Source organism: Papilio xuthus, unplaced genomic scaffold, assembly GCF_000836235.2.
Source record: "Papilio xuthus unplaced genomic scaffold, Pxut_1.1 DF826961.1, whole genome shotgun sequence".
In the NCBI taxonomy this organism is placed as follows: Eukaryota; Metazoa; Arthropoda; class Insecta; order Lepidoptera; family Papilionidae; genus Papilio; species Papilio xuthus.
The window spans coordinates 2,544,342-2,563,098 of record NW_013531688.1 but is presented as its reverse complement, the minus strand read 5'-3'; the positions used below and the strand labels follow the sequence as shown (position 1 = coordinate 2,563,098).

The following is an 18,757-nucleotide window of genomic DNA, read 5'->3' as shown; positions in this document are numbered from 1 at the left end:
GTTTTCTATAAAGAAATGCTTAAGTATTCCTACAATTATCTGTCATTATTACGCTAAATAATAACGTTTAGGACTTTAAAATATTAGTGTAAAGATAATTGTAAAATATATGCATTTATTTAAAAGTGTTTTAGTTGATAACATTTACAATTTTACATAAATTTTAGTTCATCGTGGCACTATTGGGAAAACTGGACACTGGGATTTAGATTTTTGTTTTATCCTCATGTATATATTAAATACTAGCTGTCTCCCTCGACTCCGTCCGCGTGAAATAAAAAACAAACATAACTAATAGTTTATGAATACTTTCGGGCTATATTCTACATCTATGCCAAATTTCAGCAAGATCTATGAACTCGTTCTGAAGATACATCCTTATAAATATCCATCCATCCTTCCATCCAAACATTCGCATTAATAATATAAGTAAGATTTTGTCATATTTCATAACGTTTGGACCTCTTAAACGTTGTACTTTTTTATTTTCGCCAAAATTAAGAATCTCTTACAAGATTAGCGCAAACGAACATCATAATTGGACGCACGTAAATTCGCACGAGGCTTCTATTAAATTTTACGACAAACACGAACCCTCATGAAACTTTGTTAATAAAGGGTACAATATATATCGTTACCGTATGCCGCACGGATTCGCACAACAACCGCCATTGGCGACCTAAAGAACTATAATAACATAGGAAAATATAACTAACAATCATTCCTTAAATAATTTACTAATTAAGTACATTCAGCGCTATTAAATATGAATTAACACACTTCTCAAATATACATATTATTTTTTGGCAATTCCATTACTCGGTTAATCATTGCTTATCCAATCTTACTAATATTATAAATGCAAATGTTTGGATGGATGGATATTTGTGAGAAGGTATCTAGAGAACGGCTTAACGGATCTCGATAAAATTTGGCATAGATGTTGAACATAGTCTGGAAGAACACATAGGCTACTAATATTTTTTTCTATTTCACCCGGACGGAGTCGAAAGCGACAGCTAGTATATTATATTGCTTTATATTTGAAAAATGTATGCTATTTGAAAAACATAGCTCTCTTAATTGGACATTAGAACTGTATCAAAATTCTACTTCAAATCACTACATCCTGGAATTCTGGTATCTATTGCAAAGATAAATTGGATTTCTTTTGTGTTCCAGTTTAACGAAAAACCTTTTACGATTACCTTAATTTGATATATTCTCAGAACTCAGTAACATAGGGGTAAAAATCCGTGACGTCAGAAGTGACGTTTGAAGCGACCGTGCACCCAATCTCCGTACCAGTGCGGGGATATGACACATATTCCTGACATGTGACAGCCCTGTCAGACCCCGACTGAATTTCGTTTGTACGAGAAACGTGCTTACTATTACATGTGCTTAATTGACACAATAATGCGTACATTTAGAATGTTTATCCATTAAAAATGGATATTGGTAACTAAGTAATGTTAGGAAGAAAATCCGAAAATGTGCCAGTGTATTGATGCAACACTAGCCTTAGTAAAATGTTGACGTTTATGTCCCTTCATTATTCATTCTGATACTGGACTTTGTAACGAAAGCACGTCATTCGCGCCAAATTCTAACCAATACTGTCTGCAAGTAACTATAAACTATTTTAAAATTTGCTCACCATTCAATGTACATCTTAGTTTTTTTTAATTTTTAAAATCTTTTATATTATGAGTAATAAAGTTTTAATAAATAAATAAATAAAAATAGCGCTTAAAATATGGTGCTGATTAACTAAACACTAAAATAGAGAAAAGCTTCAATAAAATTAACAAATAACATTAATTATTCATCTCTCAACAGACTATAGATATACGCGAATGCTGTGTCTTATAAAACCACAATACCTTCAAAAGCTATATAAAATCGTACACAATTTTACGTAAAATACAATTTTATGCCTTAGATAAGTCTGTTACCAACAATCGTAAACCCTACTTTGAAGTGGGTTTAAAACGCAAACTAGGATCTACAACAAATAGACCGGGCGCCGGGAGGAAATCTCTTAAACGATGATTCGATATAATTCCACTGCTACTCCCTAAAGTGCTTTCAGCGCAACCTGCCCTCTGCCTGCAAAGCTTTAAGCGACTGTTCCCATCTTGCGTTAATCTTCAATATCAACTTGATTTATTCAATAAAATTCTTTTAAACTTTTCCTTCCTACTTTAATGTTCTTTCTTTTCTTCGTTCTGATTTTTTTACATTCTCAAGACGAATTTTGTTACGTGCTATAAGTTAAATCAATCTAGTATTTGTGTGCACAGACTAAAATTAACGAGTTTTACATGAGATTCATTAGGTCAAACGTTTGAGGGTTAGCTTGTACTTTCAAAAGTTTAGAATTACGAAAACAACTACGTATTTAAAAAAGAAAATCGAAAACGTATATACATCATGATGTAATGTTTTTTTTTTCATCTAGTCAGCTATTCCATTTAATGATAATAATTGTTTGCGTAAAGAATAAAATATAAGAAAGTTGAAGGACACATTTTAAAGACAGTAAAATAATTCTGAAAATAAATATATTATCACATAAAGAAGCAGACCATTAAAAAGGACAATTCATTAAGAGTACGGAACATAAAACAAGAATAAGAAACGGCATAGCTAATTAAATGTATCGTCAGAATTTTATTTGACAAAATATAACAAGGTCGAGTCGTTTACGAGGTATTTTTTCCCACTACGTCTCGCACAAAGGATCGGGGGGCGGCTTCACGGGATAATAATTTCAAGGAAACTGCTTCGGAGTTTTTTTTTTCATAATATAAGTAAGAGCGGCGCACTTGGCCGCCGAAGGGAAATACGGCCCCATAAAGTTGCAAATGAAGTAATATCGCTCTCGACTTGACTTACTGCCGAAAACTTAGAAAGTGCCCGCACAGCCGTACTGGCTCCCGGCATTTTATACTCCAGCGGAACCCACGCTGTTTGCTTAGTGTCATTTAATTAAAGCGAACCGGCCAGCGCGGGCGGAGCGGATCGAATAACCGCTTGACCTCGGACGCTTTCTAATTAATGTTGACATTACACAATCATCTCTTGCAACTTCACACAAAGCACATGTACCCTTGGATTCGCAAATCATAAATCTTTCTAATATTATAAATGCGAAAGTTTAAATGGATAGATGGATGGACGTTCGTTTGAAGATATCTCTACATAGGCTACTATTTTTTTTTAATTCCGCACGAACGGAGACGTGTGCGACAGCTAGTACTGTATACACAGTGCTGATAAGTCTAGTCTATCTATTCAAGTCTAATTAATTCTAGATGAACTGGAATTGATCGTGGATCTTCAAAGGAATGGAATGTTAACAGCTGGTGTAATGTACTGTTACTTTTTAAAATTAGAATTAATATTAAAAGCTGCTGTTAATAGATAGCCAAGGATCACAGTGAGGCATTCTCGGGGCTTACATAATTACGAAAGTGCCTGGGGCGTAGACTAAGGAAATTACTCAAATGCCATAAATAATTTATAGGGATTTGGAGCGGAGCAAGTTTTGAGTGCTTTTAGGGTTTGTACAAGGAGCTTTACAATCTTTCATCGAAACCATTGCCTCAACAGGTATTATTTTACTTGAACAACATCGATCAATAATGTTCTTAACGACTATTTGAAGGGTTATGAAGTAAATTAAGTTAGGAATCTGGGTTCGACCGCTTTAAATTATGAGTTAACTAAACACTATGAAATTCTCACTTTACAAAACCGATCTTCATGACATCATATTTATCTATTTGAATACGATAAACACAAAAACTCATTAAAAGATTAGAAATATTTAAAGAGTTATGTATAAAACAAAACAAGACCCAATAATATCAATGCTATAATCACATAGTAGCCGTATAAATTACATTTCGTAAAACAGTTAAAATGTAAAAAGGTCGTTGGTTGTGCAAAAAGCCGTGCAGATTTTTCAAGTCCATTCACATTTTTAATAGTAGATCGTATAGTTTTCCCAGGGGTGTGATTTTGTGTATTAAATGCAATATTTTTACAGACGGCGAGCACGAGGGGCTGACTGCCCTGCTGGGGTCCGCCTCGCCCGACCTCGCGCTGGCCTCCGACGCTTCCGACAGTCTGCCTCTGCCCGACCATGATAATGGTGAGTGGTTACACAAACTTCTATAGTTATAGCACTACTACTACACTACTCGCCAAATTAAGTAAAATTATTTTTTTCAATAACCATGTACTTTTTTAAGCAAATTGTGTTATTTTATTTTAATATTTTAGAGATTGTTTAAGTTAATACTAAAATGTTTCACTAAAACATCTATCTTTGTACCAAGATAGCAAATAACGTACCAATAAATTTATTTGACTTGATTTAATAGTATTTTGTGACATCAGTAAAGACGAAGCATCTCAAAGGTAGAACATGTAAAGGAAACGTTATTAAGAGGAGAGCATCATATGAAAGACGTAGCTTAAAGACACCACGATACCATAAAATGTACAGTCAGCGTCATATAGATCGTCACAGACAAGATATGCAAATATATAGGTACATCAAAAGTAATCAATTATATCGGTACAACAAAAGTCCTCAAAATAATAGATACATTCACCCTGCTCAAAAACATCGGTACATACACAGCGTCAAATATATGAGTACATGCAAGATGCTCATAAATATCGTAGCAGCCACAGCGTCATAAGTAACGAAGCAGTCAAGGTGCGCAAAAATATCGGTACATTTGACAAAATTGAACTCTATCTCTATAGACTTGTGATACAATTTGGAATAAACTACTTCTGTTACATTAATTTGACACTTTGTATTAACATTATAGGTTGTCCGGAAAGTTCGTTCTGATTTTCGATATAAAGCTTACAATAGACTCTAGCTGAAGTGGATTCATTTTCGGATTTCCACCATTATCAAACGTCAGGAAAATTTCTATATTGTGAATAATTTCATTTCATTGGTTGAGATAAAAACTAATTTTTAAAATTTTATCCAATAATAAAAGACGTTTTAGGTATAGAGTCGTACCAATATAATTTAAAAACATTTCCAAAAATTTAAGAGAACAGGGTTTCAATTTTCCTTATAAAGCGGCACGAACTTACTGGGCAGCCCAATATTTTTCTTCTCCTGTCATAACGCTTAAATATAAAAGTTTGTCACGCCGAATATGACAGATACGTAATAACTAATATCAAATTTTGCCTTGTCACAATATAAATAATACTAGTTTGGCGCAGTATTCTAGTATGTTTGCCGTAATATGTAAGTTTACCGGTTCGAATCTCAGGCTACTTTTTTTTTCATTTTATCAATCACGGAGTTATTTTTTCATAACCAGTAAAAATTTGGTAATGTAAAATTTTGCTCGACAATTTTTTTTTTATAATTTTCGCTGTCGGGTAGAAAGAAATTTAAATAACGTTAACAACAATTAGGTCAGACCATCACGGGTGAAGTGAGTGGGCGGAGCGTGGATTGTCATTGCGGGTTTTATGAATGGTACGCGCGGAAACTATACGTACAAGTGTTATCTACATATGTGTGCGCGCCCACGCACACTGGAATGTTTATTGCAATCGACCAAAAATTTGATGTAGTTTGGATATTGACATTCAGTTTTTTTCTTTCTTTCTTAAATATAATCAGTATCAGTAAAAGGTAAAGGTAAAAGTGTTATTTTTACCGGTACAAGTTTAACAAACATGAGTAATAAACAAATTACATGCCAATAGCATCGCTTTATCTCCTTCATTTTTGTTTGAAATAGAAAAGTACTTTAACGGTCAAACTCATTAGTCCAAAGCAATATCAAAAAGTACCTAATAACTACGGCGATAAAGTTGAATTACATGTGCTTCGATATTAAAATTCAAAAGTTTAAATATCAAAAAAAAAGTGGCTTGGGATTTGAACCGCCGACCTTACGTACCAACGGCGGCGAACGGTAAGGCCACGAGACCAACCTAGCATATATGATGACAAACTTAAATTTGATGTTGGTTTTATCTACCTAATATCTGTCATCCGCGTCGAACACTTTTAGTAAATTTTGAAAAATGGTTTGATGCAAAGTGTCAAATGAATGTAACAGAAGTAGTTTATTCCAAATTGTATCACAAGTATATAGAGATAGAGTTCAATTTTGTCAAATGTACCGATATTTTTGCGCACCTTGACTGCTTCGTTACTTATGACGCTGTGGCTGCTACGATATTTATGAGCATCTTGCATGTACTCATATATTTGACGCTGTGTATGTACCGATGTTTTTGAGCAGGGTGAATGTATCTATTATTTTGAGGACTTTTGTTGTACCGATATAATTGATTACTTTTGATGTACCTATATATTTGCATATCTTGTCTGTGACGATCTATATGACGCTGACTGTACTCGGGACTAGCGTTCACTTTGACTCATTCGGTTTGCGTACGAACGTGAAATTTAACTAAAGAACTTCTTACGTACGCTCACAAAATACTCTTTATAACGTTCGCTTCCGTCTCTTGATGAAATTCCACGACAAATACAATACGGTTTTACGTTTAGCAATCAGTTTTAGTGACTGATTTTTTTACTGTAACAATTGCAACAATAGATGGCGGTGTTATCAATTTTACAAAGTTATTTAATTTAATTAAGTTGTTATAATATACTGTCATAAGATTTTGATAATTTTGAAGTTAAAAATAAATAAAATCAATCTACTTCTGTACTACAAAGAGAAATTTATATTAATTCGTAAATATTATAATGCAAATAACACCATTCCTCGCGTTCTGATTACTAACGCAAAATAGCTGTTTACGTAATGGCAAGCATTAATTTATACCGAATGAATTGATGAATGCGGTCTCGAAGCATTAAGAGGAATAGATCGTTGCGTCTCCATTCCCCTAACTACGACCCAATGAGAACTTTCAAGATTGATGAGTTCAACGCAATGACAACTCGCCGAGTTCTCTTTCGCGGAGTTCTGAGTTCCCCTCCACGAATTCCCTTTCGCGACTCGGGACTAAAGTTCTCAGTTTTACGGCTCAAACACCGTAAAGTATAGATATAAGGCACTTTATAACAATCTGTTGAGGGAATCTTGTTAATTGTGTCGTGACTTTATTGAGATTCATAACTCCACTGGCGTGAAGTGATATATTTTAAGTGGTGTAAACAACTGGAAACTTCCTTATGATAAATAATTTATATGAAAGAAATATTATTTTCAACATTTTTATTTAACGAATAATTTCGACAGGATTTAGTATTTATAATAGATAAATATTTTATAGTACTATCCGTCGAGTTACGATTGGATATTATACTATTTGGATTTAGTGTAACCAATGTTTGTTGTTTAAAAAACAAAATTAGTAGTACTAACTCACGAGCGTTTAATTTGGAGCAAACACAGACTCGTCTGAGTAGTTAATTCGGTCTCAACTGTCATTTGTCATCTGCATCTAAAATTTCAAAGGCAGTTTATTTTAGAACGAAATAGTATATACTTACTGGGCTGTTACTCCGCGCAGACGTTCAATGTGACTCGGTAAGACGAAACCGCGAAACGCTCGGCTGTCGCACAGAGGTTGATAGGTTTGATTCAAACTCAGAAAACCCATTTTTCCTTTTGGTTTTTCTCCTTCACATATTTCAAACCTAAGGTTATGGTATAATAAATTGGACCAATAATTAATAAAAGAAAATACACTTAATAAAAATTGACTATTCTATATATAGGAATATCGTGTTCTAAATTACGTTTAAGAGAATTACTATTTTGAAATAAATCTTCGAAGGCAGAGATTATTCCATGAAATTTGTAGCAATTCAATCCGTACAGCCAAACAATTTTCATAAACACCTCGGGGCTTCTGCTTTTGTCGTGACCACCAACTGTGGTACCCTTTGATCTATTTTACATTTCCAAACCTATTATAAGATTGAATTCCTTAAGCTCTCGTTTCACGACGTGTGCTAATTAATAAACATTTTGCGCCTGTACATATATACATATTAAGTAATCATTTTGTTTTTCTCCTGCACTAACTTATACCCATAGCGAGCACTTATTTTAATACAGTAATCAAAATGACTATTCATATACCTCATAACACTTCCGTCAGTCTTAAGTATGACTGACGATTCCAGCTCACTATATTTCAAGCATGTCGGCTCACTCATTTATCACAACAAAGCTTCACCTTAAACCAAACGTCAGAGCGACAAATAGTCGCATGGCGACGGGGACCAAGCACTATCTTACACTAGTTTCACACGACGGGAGTTTTCTGAACACATACGTTGACACAGAGTAGACTGTAAATGTACGTTCAAACAATAGCAGTACTGCATTGCTGTACTGGACTGCCTCACTGTTCTAGCCTCATGAGGAACTAGCATCATACACGTGACATGGGAACTAAACTTTGGAACCTGAGCGCTGCACTCGCCCCGCTATTTTGTCACTCATATCTCACGTGTCACGCTCCTAAAATGTATGTTACAGAAATGAAACATACATGCGAATACAACTTTACATATGAAATGAAACACTGTCTACGATTTATATTACACGTTTTTTTTAATTATCACTGTATAAAAGACATTTTATTTTGCCCGATTCGAGATTCATTTATTTTTGTTTCCCTAAATAGTTGCTCTTATGTACATATGTTTTGATTTATTTTGAATTACAAAAAATCCAACGAATTTAAAACATTTAACAATTTGTTTTTTGTTTCTAAATATTAACGCTATTATTCAATATATTGATTGGGAATGAATAAGTTATTCTTTTCAGTTTATATTCTGGCCTCATTCCAATATCGTATTTCGTGCTTGTGAATTTTATCAAAGAAATGCATTGGCACATTTCCGAACAAACTCTATTGGCTACGACAATGAATACAAAAGTGTCCTGTAGACACTTATCAAAGGAAATATGAGTCACTTACAACTCATGAGACAACGTAGTTTCAAATAGTATATTGAACGATCGGTTTGTAAACAAAATAGAAAGAAGTACAACACTTATCGCTGTCAGACTCTCCTTGACATATTTACGTTTTCATTCCCCCAACACGTTCGTGAAGGAAGTTTCGACCCCGATCTGTAAATATCCCTGTTTATTATTACTATTAGTAGTAGCATATTATTCTTTCATTCAAAAGACTCGCATTAATGCACCAAACTTTAAATAAAAACTTTAACATCTAAAACAAAACATAAAAGCAAAAAATCACTCAACTATTCAAATTAGTAACTCAATTGTTTAATTAATTTGATTCATATAATATTATAACTACTTCAAATAAATCAGTTTTAAAAGCCGCATCAAAATCTAGTACTTCTAAACATTTTACCAAGTTCCATAAATATTTATTTCTTATATTTCATGAAGTAACACAGCCCCGTTTCTCTTCCCTTGAGTGTTATAATCAAATAATAAAGAACTAAGGATTACAAAATATAAGCTAAGCAGATTACTCTCAGAATATTATTAATAATCTCAATTTCAATTTTGCCTTGACTTTATCCCCGTAGAATGTTCGTAGCGCCCGCGTAGAGGTAGCTTTATTAAGCATGTTTCTAAATCCTTGTTCAATAAATTATGTTAACATAGAGTTAATTAGCATACTATTATAATATTATGATTTGAAAGACAATAAAATACATCTGATTTTTTTAATATTGTTAAATTTATGATTTATTGATTTTTTGAGCCAATATCAGGTCAATGACCTGCACGGCCTTGACTTTAGCCTACACAAGCTTAAGCCATAAACCACATTAAAAAACTTATCTGTTAGTTAATGTGCAATGAAAACATTTTAAATAGTTTCATGACGTATCATTATAGCTAATAACTACTTTATTAACAAACAGCTACATAATTTTGAATGAAAGTTCGTACACTTCCGTCTGTTATTCCCAAGAAAGTGTTTAGTAGTAAAACTAAGACCAGGTAATAGGGTATGATTGATCACAGTTTAAGCAAGTGGCTCATTTGTCCATACCCTCGGGAAGGCAACTGCAAGAACATTGCCGGAGTTCAAAACTTATTTCATTACTCACTTGACTCCTAACGTCATAACTGCTGCATTAAAACTACTGATTTTTCATATTTCCGCTTACTGTGTTTGCATTGTCAGAATATTTGTATAAAAACATATAATTATCGTTTTCATTGAAAACATCATTAGCTCACTATACGTCCCCATTGAGGGACTCGGAGCCTTCCCTAAGTTAGCGTGACTAGGCCATAGTGTTGACTATGGCCTAGCACGTTGGCTCAGTGCGGGTTGCTTTCACACTTTGGATTATTTTAATTTATAGAACTTTGAGGGTTAATTGAAATATTTTACATTATCAAACTATATTATTCCTAATGGTGACATATTACATTTTTTTTAAATTAACACGACAAGAAATTAAATGAACGTTTTAAAGCGTGGCCTGAGGCGCAAAGCAAAGTTCAAAAACATTTTATACAAAGCGAGTTGAAATGACATTTGAATTTTCTTTCATGTCCAACTCACTCGACTACGTAATAAAGAACTTAATATGGCAAGATATAACAATTTACGAATATTTTACATATGTAAAAAAAATATATTATAATACTACTGTTAATCAAATAACTGTAATATTTTTAAAATGTTCAAACAAAAATACGTAATTTGGATAATGAAAATTTAAATTATTAATGAATAGAGGAAAATATTTAAATTTCAGGAATTTTCAATTTGTGTTTCAGTCAAATTCACGGAATGAATACCGAAATTGACGTACCACTGAATTAAAGCTATGAATAAAACTATACGGTTTTCATATTTTATAAAATACTAGCTGTCCCCGCGATTCCGTCCTATTTAATTAAAAAAAAAACTATTGGTCACAGCTTAATGTTATATCGCTTAAAGCCTTCCTCTATAAATGGACTATCCAACAAAAAATAATTTTTCAAATTGGACCAGTAGTTCATGAGATTAGCGCGTTTAAACAAACTCTTCCGCTTTATAATAATAGTATAGATATTGCTTTTACCTGTTATTAATACTAACATTATAGAACAATATTAAGTTACATCGATGTGCTTCAAATCCCTAATCGTGGGTTTCCATTGATACATTTTCGTGATGGTATTTAAACAATGGCAACCTACGTTAAATTACGAGGTAAGGTAGTCTTTAGATATCATCACTTCAACTGTGTTTGACAAATTTAAATAATATGTTACACTTTAGTATTTCAACATTAAAGCTAAAAAGCGCTGGCTCATTACTGTGAAAGCGGCGCAGAGGGACAAGTTGAAAAGTACTTCCGTTAATTAATAAAACTCTATCTTTGCTTCGAGCGCTTTTCCGCGGGATATTTGAAATATGTAAATCTCGCCAACGAACAGTCGCTCGAAAAAGTAAAAGGACAAAAATCGCCTCTCAGGAAATGAACAAGTCAAAGAAAATTATCCGGCTTGCTATTCAACGCACTCTGAGCGACGCTCTTTTATAACTCAGAGATGAATCTACTTTTTAACTTAACTAATGATCAAAGCTCTATGTAGCATTTATTTAAAAATCAAAGAAAAAAAGTGTCCACTATTGGACATGCATAAGTTATTTTATGTACATGAAAATCTGTCCTATATTTGTAGTTATTATTTCAACAATGAATGAAAAAAATGTAGAATGCAGACAAGCAACTTACATTCACCTAGAAGACACCACATAAACAAACAATTTAACCCATTTTACGTAAACATAAATAGAATGCACCACATCCGTATAGTTCTAACAACTCAGTTAATTGCTAATTTGCATCCCCCAGCTGCCGCCGTAGTTAACATATGTTGGTTGATTTGACAACACAGAATAGACTTGACACATCAAACATCTTCGAAACTAATTTCCTTTATTTGTATCTAAATAAAAGTTTCCTACACAAATCTTTGTCACATATTTTGTTCAATTCAATACTGTTCTTTAAATAAGACATTACAGTTATATGAACGTAACATTATTCTATTTTAAAATAAACATCATTTTATGAATATAAAATCTCTATCTTTTACAAAAACATGACGAACAAAGGGTTATTCAATTTTATTTTCCCTCACATATTAAATATACAAGAAAAAGTTTTTTTAAAGTCAATTTTATTTTCTTTTAGAACATGTATCTACGGTATTGTTGAACTTAGTGTTTAAAGCAAATAAATAAAATGAAGCAGCGAATTTAAGCTCCCGTGAACAAAGTAAAGGCCAGAACAAACTGCATTAGCAAATGAGGTAAGGCTGGCCTCGTTACGTCTATAACAATACTTTCACATTGTGTACTCATTTTGATCTTTATATTTACCTTATTGTTTGTAATTGCGAGTACATTTGTATACAATATTTAATCAGCTTGTATGTATTTATTTATATATAAGTATATATCTATGGCTTATCATAGTTCCTGAATCGTTTAATGATATAATGGGTGCAAGAATGGACCATTTTCTGTATGATTGTTGATCTACCATAACCATATAGGAGACAGGTGTCAAGTGGTAGCAATTCTGCGTTTCGTCTGATGAGTGTGCATACCTGAATCTTAATTTTAATCTGTGTTCCCTTCCCATATTTTTCTTGCAAGTAAATTGAATCCTAACTAGAGCGATTAGAATTAGTGTATTTATGTGACTTTAATTTATTAAAATGTTACGTTATTTATAATATATATCCCAAATATAACAATCAGTCACAAAATCACAACAAAACACAACAACAATTACGACTAAAACAATCAATCACAACAACCTGTACGACTGAAATAACACAAAATATAATTAAAAGTTACAAACAATGGGATTTTAGTCATTTAACACGCAAATCTGGACCTTATTGCTAAAATAGGGTGAGATAAAATGGTCCGTTTAGCAGATACAAGCGCCCTCTCACGCCCTTTGTCCGAACGTTAGCCGCACATAGCAATAGCTTGTGGATGTCGGAGTTACCAACTTATTTCATCAATCGTCATTCGGAGCCCACCTTTATGACAGCGACCTGCCCGCCATTTACATCAGCCATTCAAAATGAACAATAGAAATTTTCAGTTATATTTGCCTAAGGGTAACGCTACCTACTACAGCCTAGAACAGTATTTCGAACCTCAGGGGATTTGGAATTTAGTTTGTATTGTTTTTAAAATAATATCCAATCGACCACCTCTTTGTTTATTAGCACAAATATATTTCTAATATTATAAATACGAATGGTTATCTTTGGTTAGGTTTGAAGTGTCTCAAGAACGGCAGAACTGATCTCACTGAAATTTGGCATGCACATAGATAGTCTGAAAGAACACTCGGACGGAGTACCCGGGCGACCACTAGTTTATATAATAAGTTTAAAGTCATCTAAATAATTTTACAATTATCGTAACATACCGGAACTTACCGGAAGCATATCCTAAAGGATGGTACGATTGACATTTTGTAGGCGTTGTCGGCATGTTGTCATCCCGACGAGTCTGTTAGGCATATCCTTTCCAGTTATTCTCGATTCTCGTTTTGCGAATGGTACATTCAGATTTACCCATACATCGGAGTAATTAAATGTTTACTAAAGCAGTCCCTTAGTGTAGATTCTAATACTAAATCTATCATATAGTACTCCTAAGTGAACAATTAACAACTTTGACTTTGGTATAGTTAACCGTTAAGTAATTTGATGTTTTAAAAAATATGTTATAATTTTAATTTAGAATAAAGTGGAGGCCATATTCACGTCGGTTGCTATAAGTTGTAGTGTAGAGGAAGTTATTTATTAGTCGTGTCACGCGCCTCGCTAAATTTATCCCATTTCGGTAGAAATCCGGCGTCGAGCTTCACGCCGTGCCGTCGCCGCACGACATGCGCCACAGATTAAACTTTGACCTTTAACATTTTTAAAATAAAAACCAGTTTCAAAAAATAAACAATCACTTTCAATTTATTTTGTATCTAAACATTAGTACATTGTTATTTATTCTTAACTTGTATCGTAACCTATTGGGTATAGTTATTTTAACAGTTACTTAAAGATTTAACAGGCCATTAACACAAATATTACCAAATTATTTAGACTTTCGTGTTTAATCATTTCGCTTAATTTGCAATCTTATAAATGCGAAAGTTTAAATGGATGTATGGATGATTGTATAATATAAAGGCATCTTCGGAACGGCTCAACAGATTTTGATGGAATTCGGCACACATGTAGAACATATTTTGAAAGAACACATAGGCTACTTATTAAGTTTTTTTAATCCTGCGCAGACGGAGTCGCGGGCCACAGCTAGTAAAATTATAAAGACTTGCAAGTTGTGTTAGACAAACCATTTTCTATTAGAAAACTTAAAAGATAAATTAAAAGTTATTTCTTTCAAGTTAAAACCGAAGGAATATAACTTATATCTTCGAAAGCCATTCAATTCAGAGTCGATATACAACATTTGTCACGACAACGGGAACGTTTCACTTAGGGCGAAGAGTCATAGAGTATAGAGAAAACTTAATACATTGAAGTGCGACTCTCCACGCTCGTTCGCTCCGAAACCATCGACAATTCTCGAAACGACGAACGCGCTTTCTTTCAATATAATAAATTAAATGAGTTTTCATTTTCAAAATTTATTTCCTTTTAAATTTAATACATTTTGTTTTTAATGTTTTTTAACAAAGTCTCACATTGTATGTCCCCAAGAGTGAAAGATACTCGTATTTCCAAACATTTTTAAAAATCATAAATAGGAAGGACTTATTTGTTTGTAATGTTGCTATTTATTGTAACTCTTCAATCGACTTTTCAAACATTTTTTTTTAAATTACTAGATAGCTATTAAATCTAGACATCATAATCAATTAAGAAACTATATTATTCTAGTATCTACAGTATTGTAATTTACATAATGCTTATGTAACACATAAGATCAATTTCAAATAACTAAATAACTACTAAATGTTATATGTTTTTGGTGTATTTTTCCATTTGGAAATAACAATAGAACTTTGATGCTGAAAAAATTACGCCCAAATATATTTGTAACAAGAGTAGAAATAGGACGATTGGATAAATTATAGTTTTATGTAGGCTAATACTTAAAGGAAACTCCGGTCCTGCCCCGCGGCAATCTCAATACATTTGTTTCTGTAACCGATCGACGTTACCAAAAACGTACAATATAAGAATGCGTTACGTGTTGTGGCCACGATAACAAACTTAGGACCCTTAATTTATTTTCCAAGAATACAGACAATGGTAGCAGTTTAGAAAAATAAATACACATCATGACAAAGTCAAGACAATATATTTGGTATCTAGTTATTACAAATAATTATGTCTATACTAGCTTTCGCCCACTATTCTGTCCATGCGAAAATAAAAAAAAAACTAAATTAGTAGCCTATGTGTTCTTCCAGACTATATTCTACATCTAAGCCAAATTTCAGCGAGATCCATGTAGCCGTTCTGAAGATATCTTCTAACAAACAAATATTCATCCATCCATCATTAGTAATAGAAAATATATAAAAAAAGCATGGAGTTTAAATGCCATAACAACGCTTGTATGGAGACATAAACAACAACACGACTCTTACAATGTTAAAGGTCAAGAACTACATAACGGCTGTGCATTGCCCGTGTGGCATCCCCTTTATATCATCAGAAATTACGATCATAAATATTGTAAGCTAGTTAAGTTGTAACTAGTGAAGTGTGCGATACCATCACCCATTTGTCACGTCAGAAGCGTGTCACTTAGGGGCGACAGCGGCGCCGGATCGACGGCAACTTTGTAAAGGCCAGGCGCTTCGCTCCGCACATCTAATGGGATTAAAATTTCCTATTCCTCATCCCCAGTTGCAACCTAGTTTCCAACTAATTGAAATTCTGAAAGCACGATTGTTAAATTTAGTTACATATTATAAAATAATAGTTTATATCTGCGACTGTTCACTTTGACTGACTGACTGACTGATTATAAGTTAGAAATATTGTATTAGAATATTTTTAAAACATAAAATAACATAAATGTATAAAAACAGGATATCTATTTTTCATAAACAATGTACCCTGAAAATATTATTACTATTATATACAAAGTAAAATCGAACTTGAATAAACAAAAGAAAATCTCATGATCGCCTTTAATCATGGCTTCAGTCCATTGGTATTCGATATTCAATAAAGTTTCGGAACTCAAGCAAGTTGCGGTTCGGAACTTTGTTATCTTAATGTTATACAGGGACATGCATCGCATCCCAACGCGGACATCAATCGGCTCGCACGCCGCGACTCAATAGAATGGCCCGGAGCCACACGGATCGGATGTATGAATAATTTTCCTATTCCAACGTTTATTCACCCCTTTTCTTGCCGTTTTTGGCTCTGAAACAATTTCGCGCTACGTACTCTTTTATACTTTTTTATATATACGACTTTAGTCATATGGAACTTTCGTGTAGTTTCCACCGTCTGTTCTATTGTTTTTGGCCGAACTGATTTTGTTTTTCGTGATTCAATCTTTTTAAAGTGCATTGAATCACAATAAATATTTGCCGGAAAATACGACAGTAATATTATGTGCTATATCTTACTAATATTATAAATGCAAATGTTTAGATGGATGGATGGATGTTTGTTTAAAGGTATCTCCATAACGACAGAAGGGATCTTGATGAAATTTGGCATACATATAGAACATAGCCTGGAAGAAAACATAGGCTACTAATAATGTTTTTTTTTATTACTAGCGGACAGACTCGTTAGACTATTACATCAATACATACGCATTGATTTCGCTTGCGATGAATTCATTTAAATTTCGGAGATTTTGTTGCATTTATTTACAAGCTCGGTAACAATTTATTACCATTATTACTATTTTTAATAATAATATTATATTATAATTCATATATTAATATTATTATATATAAATTCAGAATATATTGCATTTGGTCATCTCGCTTGACCTTAAGTTTAAAACTTTCATCGTTAAATCTAGATTAAAACTCTGTTTAGTTTAAGTTAGAAATAACGTAGAAAAAACTTAGAAATTTGTCACTTTTAACATAAAACATACGTCACATTGCATTCGTTACATTTTAAATGTCGATAGGCAGCGTTTAAAATGTAACTAAGGTAAAACAAACTCCAATTAGTTAATGTTAACGTCGAAAATTTGTAACAATACAAATGACTAACATTATCGCATGATGGATACCGACCGTCAAAGTGTGCCGCCGCGTTATATATATCCCGACAAAGCGATCACAAGGACAACATGCTAACTCATATACTATGAATTTAAATTAATTATACGGCGAACTTCCTTTGAGAGAAGTAAAAGCGAAGACACACGATCGGCGCGGCTTTGGTTCTGCACACCACACCGCATGATTAACGAATAATAATGCGATATGTTATTGTTTGCAACGAATAACCTTATTCTGGCAACATTTCATAGATCATCTACCAGTTTTAATATTATAAATGAATTGTTTACTCGACGTTTTTGTACCGTGCTTTGCGTGTGCCGTACCACTTGTGTGGATTCTCTTTAATACGGCGACTTTATCTCTTAACGAACTTTAGCGTTATGTCGTTCGATTCATTATACTTTACAAAGTTTATTTAACAACACCGTGTTGAGAAGCGTCAGGTTTGCAATTAAAATACGATTGTATAATAAGTGTCAAAGTATCAAAAATATTAACGAGATAACTTGGCTAATATGAAAAACGTAGACATATTCTCTCTCTATTTTTTATCTACATTAAAATGTTTAAATTTTCCACTACATTCAAAAATCGAATGTTTCATTTTACCTATCGCCTTATTATTTGTTTTCGTTTATTTTAAATCCTCTATTTGTAACTGATTTTGCTAAAACGTCGTTTAAAGATGTTTTCTCATTGTTATCTCCACTTATGATATTGGCGAAGTTTAAACGACACTACTATAGTAGAAATTTTCGTCGAATTATTCCGTAGGCAGCACTAAAAGACACAAACACACTCGGGGGTGTAGTGTAAGACTGGGCCAAATGAGCGCAGTAGCGAACGCTTAACTTGTAATATTACAGTACTTTCGGCCACAGTTAGTGTCCCAATGAGACTTCAGATATGATTCTATAAAAATATTCTCGACCTTGTCAATTCTTCACGAATTGCTCCCACATGGAAATTTGAATGAAGTGACGACGTAAATAAAATTACGAGCCTACTTTATAGAACTTTTTTGAAAGGACAAAAGTTTAAAAATATACGAAGATGTGATTCTTAATTGATGTCAATCAGCCAGCGTACAACTTAGTATAGAAAAAGCGTTTTTTTCATATATTACTGGTATAATATAAATTACTAAATTGTTAGAGATACGTTATGTTCAGTTATAAGAAATTCATTAATTTAAAAATCCAATAAGCAATAACGGAAAGAAAATATTAAAAATTAATTAAAATGATACATTTAATTTAACTTAGTTCCTAAGTTAACAAAGTTTATAATCACGATGCAACTTTACCTGTGTATGCAGGTGTGTAGAAGCAAGAGTTTGCTTCAATTAGTTTCGTTCAATTCATAAGAAATGTACCTTTCCGTATCTGAATAGTACAAGTACGAGGACCTATGTACATGTCTGTAAATGTACCTGATGAAAGACCCAAGTCTTGTGCTAATGCGATGAACATTTCCTCTTACTGAAAA

General features: G+C 33.1%; 1 protein-coding gene across 2 annotated transcripts in view; it reads left to right on the top strand.

The window, feature by feature from the left end:
- Window positions 1-18,757, top strand: part of LOC106120170 (mediator of RNA polymerase II transcription subunit 1) — a 181,046-nt gene that overhangs the window by 120,118 nt on the left and 42,171 nt on the right. For both annotated transcript variants that reach the window (XM_013315411.1, XM_013315412.1), the window contains exon 4: window positions 4,058-4,162. In XM_013315411.1, the coding sequence (XP_013170865.1) occupies window positions 4,058-4,162 (105 nt within the window). The remainder of the gene's footprint in view (window positions 1-4,057; window positions 4,163-18,757) is intronic.